This window comes from Patiria miniata, unplaced genomic scaffold (genome assembly GCF_015706575.1).
Source record: "Patiria miniata isolate m_02_andy unplaced genomic scaffold, ASM1570657v1 HiC_scaffold_3, whole genome shotgun sequence".
Classification (NCBI taxonomy): Eukaryota; Metazoa; Echinodermata; class Asteroidea; order Valvatida; family Asterinidae; genus Patiria; species Patiria miniata.
In genome coordinates this window covers 32,211,820-32,231,137 of record NW_024037069.1, presented here as the reverse complement: position 1 = coordinate 32,231,137, position 19,318 = coordinate 32,211,820, and the positions used below count along the sequence as shown (strand labels likewise).

The following is a 19,318-nucleotide window of genomic DNA, read 5'->3' as shown; positions in this document are numbered from 1 at the left end:
ATTATTTCACAGCCCCTAGACCTGACTCACACTGTCGAACAGGAAGATGTTATTCTAGGCTAAATTATATCACTTCGCTATGAGTCGCACATATTCCCTCTTTTATATTTCCCCAAGAATACTACAAATATTATGAATTGATTATTAATTATTATTATTACTGTTGTTTTGGTATTATTTCTGGTAATGAAGAAACATGTAGAGAAAAGAAAATGAGATTTACATTTCTAAATGTGGGAGGAAAACTTCAGAAAAATATTATGTGGTGAATAAATAAGTAATGTGAGCGAAGGCCACTTTAAACGTACAAGGAGACAGAGCATTATTGATTCACACATACACTTTTTTTACAGCAGTGATTATATTAAGAAATAATAAGAAACGTTGTAATCTCTTGCAAATGCACGTTATTGCAGAGGAAAATCAAATAGTCTTCAGGTATCAGTTGCAGCGTAGCCACGGTTCTGAAATAGGGAAGCTTAGGGTAGTTGTGGTAAATGTGTGGGGCTGGATAGTGGAGGGGCGCCCAGTTTTATTCGTGATAGACAAATTATTGTCACCACACACTTGGCCTCCGTAAAATATAACAGATGGGGACCAAATTCAGCGGGCGCTGTTTAGAACCAACATCATGGTCAATGTCAGACTACATGTATTTGCTTTAATAGTGCTATTTGCTTTAGTGCTAAAGTGTTATTTGCTTCAAATCGCGAATAACAAAGTTGTCGAGGAAAAACAGAATAAAACATGTACAAAGGGTTTGTATTTTAACATGCTAATCGTGATAATATGGCTAATGATAATATTATTAATAGGGGGATGGGGTGTGCGCCCACACGCCCCGGGTTACGCAGCGCCCCGCACACAGCTTGATGATTAACTTTTGTTGTGGGGAAACGACTCCAATATCAGTGAAACACAAACTTTTTAGACTCTGAGGTCTGTCCACTCGCGACATGGCCATTTTTTTAAAGGTTATTGCAAGAAAGCGAGAATGAAGAAAAAACAATGCCTTTCGGTAAAAAAAATCAAGTTATTATTTATTTTCATTTGTTTGTTTTTTTTTGTGCGTGTGTGTGTGTTTGCTACAGTTGATTCCTTGTTTAGTTTCGTAGGAAAACGATGGCTCCACAACTGAAATTTGTCTTCTTTATTTTTCGTCCAGGCCTAAGGCCAAAAAACCCCCATAAGTCTCCGGTTTCTGGTATGCGCGCGCGTCGCCGTAACCATAAGCGTCGGCAAAATGAAAACGTTTTTTTTTTCATTGAAATTGAAAGATGATGTCGCAAATCCGCCAAACTCACTGGTTTGACTGGAATCCTGCTGCTGCACAATGTTAACGTGTTTTTAGATGGGGTTACCATCGAGTAAAAGCTTTATGCGGCCTCTCTGGACTCCCATTTGCACTAAGTTTAGTCGGGCACCATTTGCAGTCATCAGCCGACATTTGAAGCCAAAAACCCCCTTTTTTGGCCTAATATGTTGAATTGATGTTTCGACTGCTGATGATCTACGAGGTGACATTACACACCCTTTTAAGACGGCATGTATTGCTTATCTTGCATTGTGGATGCTTTCCCAATATTCCACAGTGTTTAGACTTAGTATTTGGATCATGGTTTCGATACATTTTCATTATGGTTAAGAGTTGATTTAATTCGACATAACGGTTATCCATATTAAAACACCCCCTCCCCCAGTCACACCAAACACTTGTCAGTACACACAATCCTCATATTTCCGCAGGCTAGGAGCGTCATAGTGTAACTTGCATTTCATGAATTCTTTTTAGAAAATGTTTTTAAAAAAACCCAATGCTATGTTTTTTATTTAAACATTTTCTAACAAAAAATCATGAAATGCAAGTTACACTATGACGCTCCTATGCATAGTTTCCAATTAGTCTTGCTAAATGTATTTTTGTTACACACTCGGGACAAATTCAAAAAGTGGATTTCCAGTTTGAAAAGGTAAAATCATAAAACCATTTGGGATTCTTATATTGAAAGCTTAAAACTTCTTTTAATGAACCACATAAAATAAGGAGACAAACAGTCAAGCTGTTTCGGGTATATTAATGGAAAACCATTTATTCTAAGGCTACCATGAAGGCCAGACCAATCCACATATAATTGTAACTACATCAAAGAAATAAAAGAGAATCCTCATCAACGGGATACAAAATGAGACAGAAAAATAAAAGGCAAAACTGTTACAAAATGTAACGAAACAAAGGGGAGGGAGGGAAGAAAATTCTTGAAGTCAGTGCTGCTGCGACTTGAATATTAAAAACATCTCTGTCACATGGCAAATACTTTTAGATAAGTTTCCTGGGAATTAAGTTGATCGTCTAAAATTTCTCAACAATTCTAAACATCGTTCCTATGTACAATACCTCCTGTTGACTTGCTTTTGTTTCATATCCAAATATCCAAATACCTTAGATGTTATGCTCATACACAGGGGAGATCCTTCTGGATTGGGAGGGACCCCGGAGGATATTTCACGATTGTGGACACTGGTTCCAGAACCCAGATTAAGCCTCTGTTAATTATATAGGCCATAAAAAAATATACATTTGTACAAGATAACAAATATGTCATATTTCCATCAATTTGCACCTTTCGATCAAGAATTACCTGAGAGAAAATAGTTAAAAATATGAAGTACTAGGCATTTGTACATATGTTCAGAATGTCAAACAATCTGTGTAGTTTGTCATGGTTGATGTCTATATGACTTTCAATTTGAAGTTACATATTTTTGAAACTTGCGCAAATCCGGGCAGGCATGACATAAGACCAATATCATGCTGTGATTTCATTTCATAACTAAACACTTACCCATGCAAATACATACACGTAAATATTTTGTGTAAACAATATAATATTTATATTATAGTACATATATTTTCGAACACTTGGTAAAAAAGGTAACAAAAGTAAAAAAGGTTCTCTGTTGTAAAACTTTGATGTCCAAGAGACAAGAAAAGTCATAGCGGCTGCACACAGTTAATTTTCTGGGCCAACTGCATGTGTATGCAATGAAAATTATTTACGGTGTACACACCTGCTTGACACAGTCGAGTGAAGTAAGGGAACACTCAAATTAATATGCGATAGCAGAAAATACTTGTATAAAAATTATATACAGAAAACACTGTAGTGTAATACATTAGTTATTTTCATGGACATGAACTTCTGCTCGATGAGATAGTTTAAGCGGAAAAGTACACATGGTCATGTGCAGAGGCCTTGGCTACTATTCATACTTCAAGAGACCGCAACTTTAAAGCTGAATGTTAGGGACACTTTCACCATTCTTGATGCAAATTTGCTTTCTTTCACATTGGCTTAATTCAGCTACTTGATATACAGTATTACACTTACTAGATCTCTAAACCAATGCAGATGTCATTTAAATATTTCAAAACAAGCCCGCCTACATTGCTAATGTCATGGAAATTCGTTTTGCAATGACAGTTTTGAGAAGTAGGAAAAAGGCCTTTAATTACAACGTGTTACATTTTATAAGATTTTACAATTACATGTACCAAGTCACAGTTTTTGTGTGATTCTTTACACTCGTCTTTGTCAAACAAAACAAAGTATGCATGGTGCCATATCTGAAAGGTCATTTCCATACAGAGTGTATGTACTGAACCAAATGACATACTTGTGGGACAATGGTCTTGAAGCATTAAACCTTTAATCACTGAAAAAGCAATATACGTATCATCAAACACTTCTTAGAAAAAAGATTATTACCAGACTTTGTAATTTCACCCAAGAACCGCTTTCCGAGTGTTTTCTTGAATACATTAGGTTTCACTGAGCTTAATTCATCCTGCGTTTACATTGTATTGAATCTGTTCTCACAGGTGTGAAGAAAGTGCAGAAACATTAGGTGGTTCAATTTCATTTATTTACAGCACAAGTGTCTTTCGAAAAACTTACATTTAAAAATTCTCCTACAAAGAATGATAGTACTGTCCTGATCCAAAGTTATAGAGACAACTGTAATCGGGCCCTCATTCATGATACCACTCCAATGCCTACGAGCTGTGTCCATGTACCAAGGTAATGAGCCTCCTTCTCATCTTCATTCCATTTGTGCAAATCTTGCCCAACTCATCTATGCCTCCCTGCAATAATAATGTAGATAAAGACAGGCTCAAAAGTTAGATAATGAACTACATGGTTAAAGAGAATGTCCAACATTTGCTTTTGCTGTGATTTTCAAAATGGGAAGGATGGATTTAAGGAATTAGTATTTTACAGCAAATGTTTTGTGTTCGTAGATGCTGGAAAAAAAACAAGAAAAATAAATATGTTTGTATTTTAGTTCCCTGACTAAACATAAATTGAAATGGAGCACTTATAGACTTGGGGAACTGTAAGGTCAGGGACCCAGTCTAGAAGGCTTGTACCCATTCATAGATGTGTAATCGATTGCAAACAAAATTCAGACTAACTAAATGTGGTAATTTGGTGCAGTATTTGAAAAAAGCTCAGGTTCTTTCCAACACTGGTCGGCCGACTGCAGCGTTCAAAATTGATCTTTTCTTGAAAATGTGAGCACACCAGGTAAGTCTAGTCAGGTATTTCATAATAATTTGGTAGGTTTTTTTCTGTGTGTTTGCAAACGTTGTATGTTCCCTTTTAAGGAGCAGTGGTGGGTCCTTGGATTTTTTTAAAGGGGGAAGTACATTAGTCCGAGTAACTTGGACACAACTTATCGCCTTTTTTTTTAACATCTGGACATGGTCTGGCGTTAGTAAGGTCCAAGCTAATACCGCGACCTGGACAACACCGTCCCAAAAACCAACAAAAAACATCAGATTTCACCTTCAAAACGGCCTCCAAATTACTGCCACCTGAGGTACGAGTAGACATCGATGATTAAGATGGTTGTACTGAAGTTTACTTACGATCCGGAAAAAAGTGAAATTTTCCGTTCATTTCGGAGAGCTCCCCTCGTGATCTTGAACACGTTAAATTTTCGATCGTGTTTAATGTTTGAACGACGCGATTTCTTCTTCATGCCCAGCGTACATTCGATGGTCCCCGTATCCCGAGTGCGATTCCGTTACCGAGCGCGCGCGATGCATCGATTATGATAATGAGTCACGTTTGTAAACACATACATGTGCATTTCGAACAGTAAAAGGGAATCGGGAAACAGCTTGAACTGGTACCCGCCATAAAAGCTGCGCTTGTTCCCGACTCCTTATTATCGTTTGAAATGCACATGTGTTTACAAACGTGATCCAGTCTACTCATTATCATAATCGATGCCTCGCGCGCGCTCGGTAACGGAATCGCACTCGGGATACGGGGACCATCGAATGTACGCTGGGCATGTAGAAGAAATCGCGTCGTTCAAACATTAAACACGATCGAAAAATTAACGTGTTCAAGATCGCGAGGGGAGCTCTCCAAAATGAACGGAAAATTTCACTTTTTTCCGGATCGTAAGTAAACTTCAGTACAACCATCTTAATCATCGATGTCTACTCGTACCTCAGGTGGCAGTAATTTGGAGGCCGTTTTGAAGGTGAAATCTGATGTTTTTTGTTGGTTTTTGGGACGGTGTTGTCCAGGTCGCGGTATTAGCTTGGACCTTACTATCGCCAGACCATGTCCAAATGTTAAAAAAGGCGATAAGTTGGGTCCAAGTTACTCGGACTAGAAGTACATGTAGTATGACAAATTGTACTCCACAAAGGCTGTGTGTGGGGCTGACATGTGGGGTGGGGTAGGTTTTTACGCTTTACAGAATGAGTAACAGTACATATCAGATGGGAGCCAAAACAAAAGTCTCCATGCCAAAGAATTAGTAACACCCCATGAGAAAATCTAACCTCTCAGGCTTTTTAATTCCTTTTTTTTTAATTGTTGGTGGGTATTATCAAATTTCTGGGGACCTTCCAAAAAGGGAAATCCAGTCCCGGCCCATGAGGCCCAATCCCACACCATCACCTCCCTTCATTCAAACTACATGCAGTGTATGTATTACATTAATGTACAAAAATCAACAGAGGGGCGAAAAGAACAGCCAAGAAGGGAAACTATAAACTTTCAGAATAAAATAATAAAACCTACATCATACCTATAACAACATTGTTGTTATTCACAGACCAGTTTGAACAACTATAAGTAGAAAAAATATGATTCATGCTTACATTCAAGAAAGCTTCAAAGTTCGCAAGAAGGAATACGCCACAGTCGTGCATGTTGTCTTGCTGTTTTACCTGCAGAATTATAATAAAACAGACAATTTTATAAATACCATAGCTTCAATTACAGCTGGGTACGATACACAGTTTGGCAATGACAATAAACACTGATAATTTCTACCTTAGTAAACATTTAAATTCCTTCCCTTTAGTATCTCCAATTTGAAACAAATTTGATTCCTTTTTAACCACTGGACCGCGGATGACAGCTATAGCCGCAAACCCGTTTGCAGGTGAGTCATGCAAGCATGCAAGGAGTGTCTCAATCCATAGATGGTAGTGGACAAAGGCCGGTGTGCAGTCATGTGCGCAAGCCAGGCTATAACGTTGCCTCCAAGTGGCTAATTTCCTTTAGGTTTTTGATTTGGGAAACTTGATAGATGAAAATAATGTTATCTTCCAAAAAGAATAAATAAATAAAAAAAACCCATTTTTTAAATTAATGGCCAACTTTAAATACACGGTGCTGGAAGCACTTCAAGTATAAGACTGATAATATAACCGATCCTTGTCATTTGATTGGTGGAACTCACATTACTTGACATTTGTTATTACTGCCATTCACACCGCGGCTCAAAAAGTACTATCCGCCCATGGGGAATGGGAAATAGTATTGAACAGTTAGGATCATTCTTGTTCCATGATGCAGTATTTGTGTGCAAAGGCATGCTGGTGTGCGCGTTCAGCATTGCGCGTAGCGCGTATTGTTCCAAAGAACCAGCGCTACAGCGTTGGGTTCAAACATTTTCGTGAAGGGGTGGTTTGGAAGAGGAAATACATTTTTCACCAATTTTGTATTGAAAAGAATGTTCAAATATATCAAATGACAAGGATCTATATGTCAGTTATATAAAACAAATATTGAGTGGCTTTGAATTGTGAAATGGGAGGAATATTATCGCTTGGTACAATCTGGACTTTTCCAGTTCACTTGGCTTCACCTCATGAATGGAAAAGTCCAGATTTTACCTTGCAATAAATATCCCTCCCATTACACACTGATCCACTCAATATTTGTATACTATTCATGGTGTTCCTTAAGTAACAGTGAAGTGAAGAACACTGTATAGAACTTACTTGGGAGGTACAAAAGAAAGTTAAAACCACTCCCTGTAAACATGATTCACATGCCTGCCTGTTTGTTTTTGAATTTGGATGCTTTAATTATAGAGAGTGTTACCTTAGGGGCTTCCATGCATAGTGGCTCTTCATTCAATGCTTTATCAGCAGCACAATGAGCGATCAAGTCAAGATATCTGTTTTAAGCAAAAAATAAATCAGCATTCAGATCAAATTTGGACAGGGAAATAATGTAGTGGACAAACAGGATGTATCAATACACTTCCTCTTCCCTTAATCTCTAACTACAATACACAGATAAAGAATATGAACAGTAGCCACAGTTAACAAATTTGCTTGTATATAAATGTTACTGTACCAACCACATAGGACTGTTATTTGCATTGTCATCAGGCAAAATTAATGGTCTTAATCATGTGTTTTTATTCCTGTATATTCTAATGGCTAAGACATCTGGTCTAGAATGCAGAAGGTCATGGGTTTGAATCAATTTATCAAAAAATAAAAAGTAAATCAGTTTCGTATTGATACTTCTTTAAAGATACTATTTCTAATTCTAAAGACTTCTATATGTATTTTTTTAAAACTTAATGTCATTAAGTTCATTTAATTTAATTTAACTGATTTTCTGTGTGTGAACCAATTTAGTCAGGAGTGCCCCTTGACAGAGACTTTTATCTCTATTGGGTGATGGATCCTTTGGGAGCCGTCATGTTCCTTTCGCTTTCTGTTGTTGTCCTTTAATGGTACTGTATTGTAATTTGTATGCATTAGTTTTTACTGTTTATCCTGAAAAATAAAGAAAATGGAAATGAAAAAGAAAAGAATCCCGCCCGAGTGATCTGGATTTTAATCTGCAATCTGCAGCGCTCAAAAAACACAAATTATGGCACTGAAGAGTGATTAATGTTTGTTTGGGCAAAATTAAATCATAATTAAATCAAATTGGAAAACCAACATCAATTCAACTGAAGAAGATGTCAGTATCAGTGTCATGGATTAATTTACTCACACATGATATACAATTATTTGCTACTGTGGTAAGTTTGCATTGGTTGTTACTGTATGGCTGTTAAGACTGTTTCTATTGCTCCATGGTTAACGTGAACTGGCATCCTTGAACTATTTGACAATCTTTCAAGCAAGACTTGGCAATAAGGTCACAACATTGGTACACTTACAAATCTAATATAAACAATGAAATCAAATCTGTACACCACCTGCAAACAAATCTGTGCAGACTGTTGTATACATCAGCACCAAGAAATCCATCAAGTGAGTCCAGAATCAGCAATCTTTATAAAAGAGAGGAACATGTTAATAGATTTAGGGTTGGGTAGTCAGCTTACATCTTCATGCAATGTATGTTATTGTTGGTTTCATTGATTCATGTGGTATGCAAATGTAACAAGTGAAAATGAACAATAAAAGACTATATAACTCACGATTTCGCTTCTCGTTGGACTATAACGCCAACCCAGTGATTTCTGTGTGGGAAAAAAAAGAAGCGGCACAATTGTATTGTTAATGTTTAGATACAATTGACAACTTATTTTAACACTTATGTACAGTCATATTTCAATAATGTTGGAAAAGCATCAGGAAACATTATACAATCTGCAATCAAGAGAATACATGCATTACAGATGGATGTTTGAAACAGTATATACAGTCTAAAGTATATCTAGACAGTCCAGCATGCAAGCCAGCAAGCTAGCAAGCTAGCAATTTGCATCACAAAATGTAAGTGGACAAATCAGATGAACATCAAGCAAAATATTTAAAAGCAATAAGGCTTAGGTGTTTCCATACAAGGCATTGTAGGTTTACATACATGAAATAATCATACAGAAATTAAAATACAGAAATATTCAAAATACCGCATTTTTGTTCACAAGTGGCACTTACCGAGTACAAACTGGTAACAGCAGGTTGCCAGTCTGCTGGATTCTTGGGGCAGTGATGCCCACTGTTCGCAGATGCTGCTCCATCCTTGGCACAGCTTGGCTGAGTGGCAGCTTTTGCAGCCAGCTGTTAGGCTGCAAAAGCTGCCCAATGAAGTAGGGCAGGATTAAGGCATCTGCCCCATTTGATGTCTTCATGAAGTGTCTAAACACAAACCCAGAATTTGTGATGTAAGACATACTTTTAATTGACATGAAAATATAAACTATCAAATTTAATTAAAGATGCATTTTTGATAGATGCTGTGTTTCAAGCACTTCATACAGGACAATTTCTTATACTTCATGCATCTTATTCAAAGGAGGTAATTAGGCTCAGTATATATAGCAACTTCAAAATGTCCTTGTCCCTGTGTGGTATGAATACTGGGATGAGGTACAAGGTGTACAATTGGATTCAAGTCTGACAAGACAAGTGAGGTGTGAGTAGATTGAATTGAAGCAAAAATAATATGGATATCTCAGCGTACGATAGGCGAGCTGGAAATACACAATTTCCTTTCAAATGTACGCAGACTGTTCTCCTGGCCTAAGAAATGTTTTTATATATAGATATTTTTACAGCACACCTGTCTTTCCAAAAAATAGTACTGCTTACTTCTTTCATGAACTGAATTAAATGTGCTTGCACATGTACGCTTTTAAGAATTGGTAGGCTGTCTGGAAAAGTATGTGGGAGTGGACATCAGCAATAAATCTGTCAAAGAGAGCCACTAATTATCAGTGTACAGAAAAGTAATTGCTGTGTTAGTACCTCATGAAGAAGTCAATGGCATCACCAGAAAGGTCCTCTCCATTTCTTAGGCGATTAATGTCTCCCACTGTAATTGTGGTCCCATCAAGCTTAGCAACACTGAATGAAATAAACCAATAAAATTCAATATCTCCTGTATTTCTTGTTATTCCACAAGTGGGTTAATGATACAGTGTAAATTATACCAACATAACATTAAAAAAGAACACGACTACACAAAAACAAACAAATGTTGTTTTTGCAAATAGTTAAGCATTCACCCATTGATTGTGTTTGTTTAATCTTAACATTTTTGGGATATCCTTTTTTGTAGCATCAATTATTTTTCACTGTGGTTGTTTTATGCATGTGCACAGACAAATAAATGTACAGGTTTGACCTTAATCTTTTTGTCAATAGTCAGCCAGGCTACTGACACAGACTCCTAAGTAGTCCAGTTAGGATTTTTTGGGGGCAAGTGGGTTACCAATAAAGTCAAACCCTGAATACAAATTGTTCCCGAAAAAATAAATTTCTGAAATGAGGTATAAAAATAATACTTGATTTTTGCTCACACACCAAGACACGAAACAACCATACCTGGTGGAGCAATTCAAGGAGCAGCAGACAAATGTCATGTTTTCTGCTGCAGCATGAGCCACTCCGGTGCACAGGCAATGATACCACTTATGACACTCATCGCATTCAATCCATGTATCTAGGTAGTGTACATCTGCCTGGCACATATTCATTGCCCCCAAGCAAGCTGTGCAGAAATTCTCGGCCACATCCCCCAGATTGAACTTCTTCCCCTTGTGGGCAGCGCGTCTTGATTGAGCACCTGAAATTTGATAACAAATATACAAAACCATTGTTAATAATGGCTTAGATTCACCATTGAGCAACGAACAGTTCACGTACAATACAATGTTCAAGTATTAAAACAACAATACCATCTGTGTCTGAATCTGTATACATGTAATTTTCCTCCAGCAAAACAGCTTCAGCCGCAACCCTCTTGAGTTGGCGTGGCGGGCAGGGCTAGAGGGACTAAGGGAGGACGTTGATGTTGCACGAGGGATCAGTGAGGGCATTTTTGAATTGATCCAAACTTTTAGCATTAATGACGTGGGAAGGCAGGTTATTCCAGTGTGTGATTGTAGATGGATAAAAACTGGTGCTGTAGATCTTGCTTTTGGCATGAAGTCAGTAATATGAGAATTGGTGAGACCTCCTGTGTGTTCTTGTTTGTGTGGTGAGACTATGCCCAGCTTCAATGTCAACCAACCCATGAACAATTTTGTAGAGCATGATGAGATGTGTCGCCAGTCTTCGGAGCTGAAGGAGTAGCATGGCAGTAATGGAGTTTCTGGTGGAATTGTTGCAGCACATTAAATCAGCCTATCTTTGAATGCTAAGTTTGCAGTTGTTTCCGTTCTTCGTCAGTGTATGGAACCCAAGCGCAGACACCATATTTCAATTTGGGGTGAACTAAGGACCGGTATAAGCGGCTACAAGGCTTGAGGTTACGACCGATGACACCAAGTGTTTGCTTTGCAGTAGTGGTAATTTAATTGATGTGGGATCGAGACCATAGCACACTCGATCTTTACTAAATACAACGCCCTGATATGGATGACTAATGTTATTTTGAAGGGGGGGGGGGGTGTCGTTAATTCTACACTTGGATGTAGTGGGGGTATTTTTGGAAGTCATGTGCACATTACAAAACATTTGTCGGAGTTAAACTTCATCTGCCATTTATACTCCAGTGCGCACAGAGCACCAAAGTCTTTTTGTAGCTTTCAAATGCACCATTTGTAAATGATCTCATTTCTCGATAGAGCAGGCCATCATCTTAATCATTAATTATGATTGGGTAAATATATAAGTGCCACATTGCATTTCTGTGCAGTTCAAAAGAACGAAACCAACTTATAGTGCTGAGTTCATCAGACTTGAATGCAGTTTTAGTATCAAGTTAGTATCCATTGATGTGTTCTTCTTTTGTATATATTTAAATATGGATATAAGTTTGAAGTCAAATGAAATGTCCACTATGCAGGGTAAGTAAAAAAAAGCAAAACCCAAATGTCGGGACCATTGTTTTAGTGAAGTTCTGCATGTACATATATAGCCCTTTCAAAATCTGGGATACGAAAACCCAATTCATAGGCTTTCTTTTAGTACAAAAATCATTGAAATCAATCATGTACTTTTCAAACCACCGTTTAAAAGTTCTGTCCACGGATCACAACAAGGTAAGTGTTCTTTCAGCAAAACGAAAACAAATCACATAGGGATATGTTTGAATTGTTCTTGTTTTCCTGAAAGAACATACACCTTTTTTGTGGTTAGGGTTTATAATTCATTAACTTGAAAAGTACACAACTGATTTGAATGATTCTTGTACTAAAAGAAAGCTTATGGATTGGGCTTTTATATCCTGTATTTTCAAAGTACCGACACTGTACATGCAAAACTTCACTAAAATAATAGTCCCTGACATTGCTTTTGAATGTTTTTATCATCCTGTACATATCAATGTAACTTCCATTTCATATTTGATTGTGTGCTTTTAATACATTTTCAGCAGAAAAGAAATTGTAGAAATATTTATAGACACATGCAATTACAAAGACAATAACCATTCAATTTTTGTTTACAAGGAAATGGAAGAAAAGGTGAACAAAAAACAAATGAATAAAAGAAGAATGATTAGCAACACCTGTAGGGTAACAAATATAGTCAAAGAGAACATCAAAAATGTTTTACTAAACACTTTGTGGTACTTACGACGTGGAACGAGGGGGACAAAGTGGTTCATGGCTCCAGACGATGATGCTTTCACCCACATGACGTGCAAAAGTGGCAAGCCATCCTGCTCTTCACATGCGCATGGGTTTAGAAGGGTATCATACCCCGGGGCACGATCCTCCGAGTACTGCTGGATGTATACCCCTAGAAACCCAGCTGCAAACAACACCTGAAGGATGCCTAAAAAGTCAAAATACAAAGAAGCAAGACGAGAGCCAAAATGAAAAAAAGAGATATACATGTATCTTACTGCAAGTAAAATACATAGCAACTGAAACACCCAAAAAGAAACATAAATATGGGCCTTGCAATATATTTGTTGGTATACATGTTGGTCATGTATACATGTCCTACATGCATGTATTCTCCATTGGAACTTTTAGGACTATCTTGATCAACCACCTAATTGGCATTGTATTATAAGATTTCAGTATTTAATGTAAGATGAGCTTTTGGCATTAACTTTTTACTCCATGTATAAATACAACGATTCCCCCAAAACTCATTCCCTCAAAAATCTTTGATGAACATATCCGATGAGCATCATAAATGCTGCAGTGAGGTTTTTGGTGACAATTGAAAATAATCATAGCACGAATTTGCATTGTAGATGTACATGTACGTGCTTCTGACATTTGGTGACAGAGTGTACTGGATGAAATTTTCAAAATGTACATAATTATTGCCTTTGACAAATGAGCCCACTGTTCTAATGCTGTCATCTTCCCTTGAGCCCTTACTAACAATATCTGTCCGAAGGCTGTTCAGACATTAGAATCTTGTTAATGATGTTGCAAAGCTCTATACATTGACTACAAATATAGATAATCGTGGTCGTTTAACACCTTTAGAACAATTATTATAAGTTAGCAGGGCATAAGCTTACCAGAATAAGACTGTATCTTAGCCGTGGAAGCAGCCTGGTCCTGCACAGTGTGGCATATAATCTCCTCCACAGACCAGTCTGCAATGGATGTGCCAGGTGGAGGATGTGCACACATCATGTGCATGAAAGCACAAGCAGCCTGAATACTGCCACACTCTTCAAGATACTGTGTAAAACAATAAATACATAACTTACAGGCTGCTTATAGATTTCAGGTTATAGATTTCAGGTTATATCTGCTAAATTGTTCTTTTCTTGAAATTAACTTTCCAAATAGTTCAATTTTTTTTTTAAAAAGGGACATACATGTTCTCCACGGGCACCGGCATACTGCAATTTTGTGAAATACACTTAAAAAAAAGGTCATACCAGTAATTAAAAATGCAATCGCTTTGTTCATCACTTTCAATAAACTTCTCTACTATACAAATATCATCTGCTTTGAGAGGTGCAGTAAAACTCCTGAGGTGCTAAAACATTCTATTTTTCTTGAGGCGAAGCTGATGGAAAATAGAATGTTCCATGGATCACAGAGGGAGGCTAGTTTTACAACACCATGAGATAAAGCATTCAATATTTACATCTCTTTCATCAATTCGGCTTGATTTTAAGCGATGACTTATTAATTCAATCTAAATACAAATTCAAAATGTAATTAAAATTGAATACGAAAATTGGTGAAAGTTTACTTTGCACTTTTCCAAGCTGGCTTCAGAAATGTTTGAACCCATCTTTTTAAAGTGTGTGCTTGTTGTATTGTATAGTACTTTGGTTGCTACGGGTATAGAACTTTTTGCCAATCACAGCAATATAGCAAAAATAGCAAATGCTACATGACTCGCTCTAAGGAAATCAAGATGCAGAATCTGTGGGTGAGTGTGTTATAATAAAATACACAAACACAGATACATGCTTTGAGGGGTGGACAGTCCATATTCACTTCCCTAAGAACTGGTACTGGAAGTTCTCCTCAGGAACGAGTTAGTCAACTTCCAATACATCGACTGGCCACCCCCAAAAACATGTTATATTTGTTTTATGCATACAATACTCAGTTGCCTTTTTTTTTTGGTTGCAGTATGCACTCTTTGGAAAAACTTAATTGTCAATACAGTTGTTTGCGGACAACTTTTTTGTACCCGCAGAGGAGGCATCTTTATTGCCCACAAATATTCTCCAGTTTGGCATCACTGAGCTTGGGAAAAGCATACTACATAATAAACACTATGCATACCATGATAAAATAGTTCACAAGAAACTAATCAAATGACAAAAATTTTAAAACTAGATTGGGCCCTATGATTATTAAGGGAATAAATATGTGTTTAGGGGTGTTACAACTCTCTGTTTAAGACCGGTGGGAAACAGGATGGGTGATTACCCGAGGCAAAGCCGAGGGTAATTACCACCCATCCAGACTCCCACCAGTCTTAAATAGAGTTTTTAATACCGACCGAACACAAAACAAGCCAAAAACTAGACGTTGCCAACCATTTTGTTTAACCATTTTACTTCATGTTTTACCAAACACCCCTCCAACTATAATATGGGATGCCCATCCCCAACTCTTTACCTTATAAGGACACTGGCGTGCGTGTCGCGCGTACTGCGCGATGTCGCGCAAAATGCAGCTGGGCTGGTGTAGTGTAAATTTCGGACCATGAAATCACTTACATGAGGAATGTGAACGTTCAACCAATGAAACATTAAAAGGCACCAAGGGAGTCCAAATTTCATGTGACACTGGAAAAGTGTTTAAGACCAGCTAGCCATGTCTTTATCATCCGGATAAGACCGGCCACATGACAGGCTCTCGACCAATAGGAATGTGTAAACTGTCTTAGGTATTTATGAACAATGCATAATCAAAATGTTTGAAAACGGTTTTAAACGGTTTTACAGTAAAAAAAATAAATGTGATTTGTAAAACACCACCAAATTAAATCATTTAGGATTTAATACCAATTGCTATTTTGGATGAGCTGTATCTATGAAAGTTGGGTTAATAATTTCACATTGCACAAGTGAATGTCAGTGTTCACTGAAAAAGAAGAGGTTTCCCTAGTTGATATAGTGCAAAAGTTGTACTTAAAAACAAGTGCCTTGTAGCCTTGGATAATTTAATTTAAGCATAAAAAACATTACCATAGAAACATAGTGGCTTGCATGGCACACACCATACACCGTTGCTGCCAGGCGAATAAACAGTGTGGCCTCCTCTGTTCCATTCACCAGGACACTCAGGGAGTGGAAAAGGCAATCCCCATCCCCCGTGCTGTAGAGAGCAGCAAAATTCTTTGGCAGTCTTGCTAGCTTGGACCGCCTGGAGTTTGTGAATCAAACAGAAACTAACATTTAAGATACAAATATTTCATAAAATCACACTGGTAGAGCTTGTAGAAACAAATGGTGATGCTTAACAAGACAAGTTAACATTAAGTAACTCAAAAATAAATAAGTTAATGAAAGAATGATCGGAACAAAGTTGGTTTATTTTATTACAGGTTTCAGTTTACAGATCTTTTAGATCTGTGCAATTGTTATTCAAATTTAGGCCCCTGGATTTTTTTGTTTGAAATCAGTTTGTGCATATCTTAACATAAAAACCACAAGAAATTCTTCTTTGTTGAGTTACAAATGCAGAGTGATGGGGCATAAATTCATAATTCACTAATCAGTGAAAGAGAATGTACATTGTACTAATAACAGAGAAAATTAGAGACAGTAATTTGAAAATACAGTTTTCTGCCAACACTGGTTTGCCGACCAGCCTTGGAAATTGATACAAAATAACAATTTTTCCTGTAAATGTCAGCGTACTTGCAATGATTTTGCAGGATGTTTGAGACTGTCATTTATAACAGACCAGCAGGATATCTTGCATAGTAATTTGGTAGTTTTGTTATTGTTGTTTGAAAAGGTTGTATATTTTCCAAAAGTTGTATTATTAGAACATAATTTTACAATATGCTTACTAACAGTCCAGTGTACAGTAGTGAATACCGGTACAGAATTAGCTCGTAGAGAGTACAAGTATGTTCATCATAAAGTTATAAATAATTTATGGAAATATCGAAAGTGTAAGTGAATGTATTAATAACACTAGGTCACAGCACTTGGAAACAGTCATGTCTCATGAAAGAGGACTAAATGACTAGGTAATAAAAAAAAAAATCGATTATTTTCATATTCTTCCTCACGTGACTTCAACTCTGATGCATGCAAATTGAAAATAGTTTGAAATGTTACACAAAGTCGAACTCTATTTGATGCCACTGGAAGACACCCTTCTGAAAATGACCTGTTCTCATATTTTTAATTAGATTTTCTTTACTGAAAACTTCTGTAATTTGTTTTTATGAGGTAATACGGGGTCCAAAATTAGCGGTAGCTAGCTAGCCAAATGCTAGTCAAAACAGTGGCGGGCTAGTCAAACTATTCCTTATGTAGCCCGGCTGGCGAGTCAAAAAAAAATTGGGTCACGGCAAAGTAAAAGGATAGGAAGAAATAAATCATGAAATTCAGAAAGCAAACCTGTATCAATTTTTTGGGTTTAATTTTATCAACCGTTTTAAAGGGTTTCATTTTAGATACGTTTATTAAAAACATCGACAAAATTATAAGATTTGAGACAAAATTATAAGACTATATTGACTAAGATGAAATCAGTTGGAAATGGGTAAAAACGATTTTACTGACAACCTATTTTTGTACCTAGGTTTCCTTGTTCGATCACATCTGTATTCACATCACGTACTTGCGTGAGACCAAAAAATGATAACGACACGAAGATTCACCAGTGTTTCTTGGTCTTTCATTAAATATGTACATTCAATAACATAAAAGAAAAAGATAACCCAACCTTTCATCCACTTTGCTAGCAGGAAAGTCTGCCAAGCTGATATTAGTGTTGATCTGCTCCTTCTTATCAATGACATGAGGCATCAGGTCATTGCAAACTACTTGTAGGTCTGCCCATGACAAAGCCTCCAAAGTGGTCAAGCAGGACCTGTAGTCTCTCTTCTGTAAAACGAGAAAAGTATGGAAGTGGGACATAAAATACATCTCCATTTCAATCCATAGGTTCAGTCAGCAAAATATCCTGTCGGATACATCAACGCTAACTTGCGCAGTGTGTGTGGACTAGCTCCAAAGTTATGTTATTGTAAATTACTAACATGTTTATGATTCTATGCACCTCATGTTGACTATGTTGTAGAGGCATATTAGAGCAGCCGAAGATGTGGCCACATATTAATGATGTTTTATTGGGGCCATGGAATTGTCTCTGAGTAGAAAACCTGCTGACCAAGGCCCCTTTCTTAACACAAACTTCTTGTGTAGTATATTGTTTAAATTTTCCGAGAAATATTGACAAGTGACAGACCTTGGGTACATCAACCAACCTTGAATTTGTGGAGAACTCTGTCAGTGACAGAGGGCCGAGGTGGTGCAGGGGGAGGTTTTTTACTGGAACATGTAGGCCTAGGCTGATCCTTTTGGCCGCTGGGACCTGGGCACTGTTGATTGGTACCATCAGAAGACTTATATGCTTCAAGCACTTGAAGAAGCTGATGGCACCTGAGTTTAGTGCCTCCACCTATCATTATTGGACCAGTAACAATAAAAAAAAACACATTAGCACCTCACCTCTTTGGAATTCATCTAAACTTCATCAGAATATTATTTGTAAGGCACTGGTTTCAATACATGCAATAATCTGACTCTAATGCAGTTTATGACCGGGCACATCAGACTACATGGAGCAAGCATCTGGTGCTCCATGTGCTTGGCAAATCAGGGAAATTGCTAATTGTACATGTATTAGTTTACAGGTGACCAAGAAGCACACTAAATGTGTGCTGATAACATGAGAAAAATGAGAAGAACTACTAATAGGGAATTAAGCGAAATAAATCTGTTAGAGATTTTACATAAAATATAAATTAAATGTGAAAACAAAAAACATTATATTGTCTAATAACTGGATTTTGCAAGGTGGCTGTTACACATGTATACACCTATATTAATTGAACCTGATGGTGAGTCAAGATGTCACAGTGGTTACTGTCCTCGCCTTATGTCACTGTCCGGGTTTGATTCCTGTTCCATATAGTCCCCATATGTTCATTGGGTTTTGGTCCCTACCTGCAGTTCCATGGGTTTCACCAGAATATTCGGCTTAGTTTTACCTCCAACCTCTAAAACTGTCAAATGTTCTTATTGTTTCCCTCTCAACCAGCTTTTTTTAGAGCCCCTCTGACGGCACACCGCAAGTGTGTATGTACACTGATTTTATCCTGAAAGTGCACAAGGCCAAAGCTAAGCCATAGTTCATAAAGGATGAACCGGAAATCATTCTAGGTCTCCCCAACTCTGAGGGGGTATGTGCATGGAGCCCATAGTGTGCGTTACCTTGGTTTCTTGACCAGAAAATAAATTAGTAAAAACACATCACACAGCTCATGACCGAAATAGCCTACACGTATCACTGTGAAAAACATGATAAAGGGTTACTGCAGACCTGAAACCCAGTTTGTGACTGGAATGGCACTTCATCACTAGGCCACCAGGATGGCTTGTTGCCAGGATTCTGCCAA

General features: G+C 37.4%; 1 protein-coding gene across 1 annotated transcript; it reads right to left on the bottom strand.

Annotated features, from left to right (window-relative positions):
- Positions 1–2,063: 2,063 nt before the first annotated feature.
- LOC119737632 lies at positions 2,064–18,314 on the bottom strand. The gene is made up of 13 exons (XM_038212100.1): positions 18,125–18,314; positions 17,581–17,741; positions 15,864–16,041; positions 13,719–13,884; positions 12,812–13,012; positions 10,616–10,856; positions 10,037–10,135; positions 9,227–9,427; positions 8,764–8,805; positions 8,539–8,613; positions 7,419–7,494; positions 6,185–6,253; positions 2,064–4,144 (listed from the first exon to the last, which is right to left on the bottom strand). Exons 2-13 carry the CDS (start codon positions 17,661–17,663, stop codon positions 4,055–4,057), a joined length of 1,521 nt encoding a protein of 506 aa, XP_038068028.1. The 5' UTR covers positions 17,664–17,741; positions 18,125–18,314; the 3' UTR covers positions 2,064–4,054.
- Between the last annotated feature and the right edge of the window lie 1,004 nt (positions 18,315–19,318).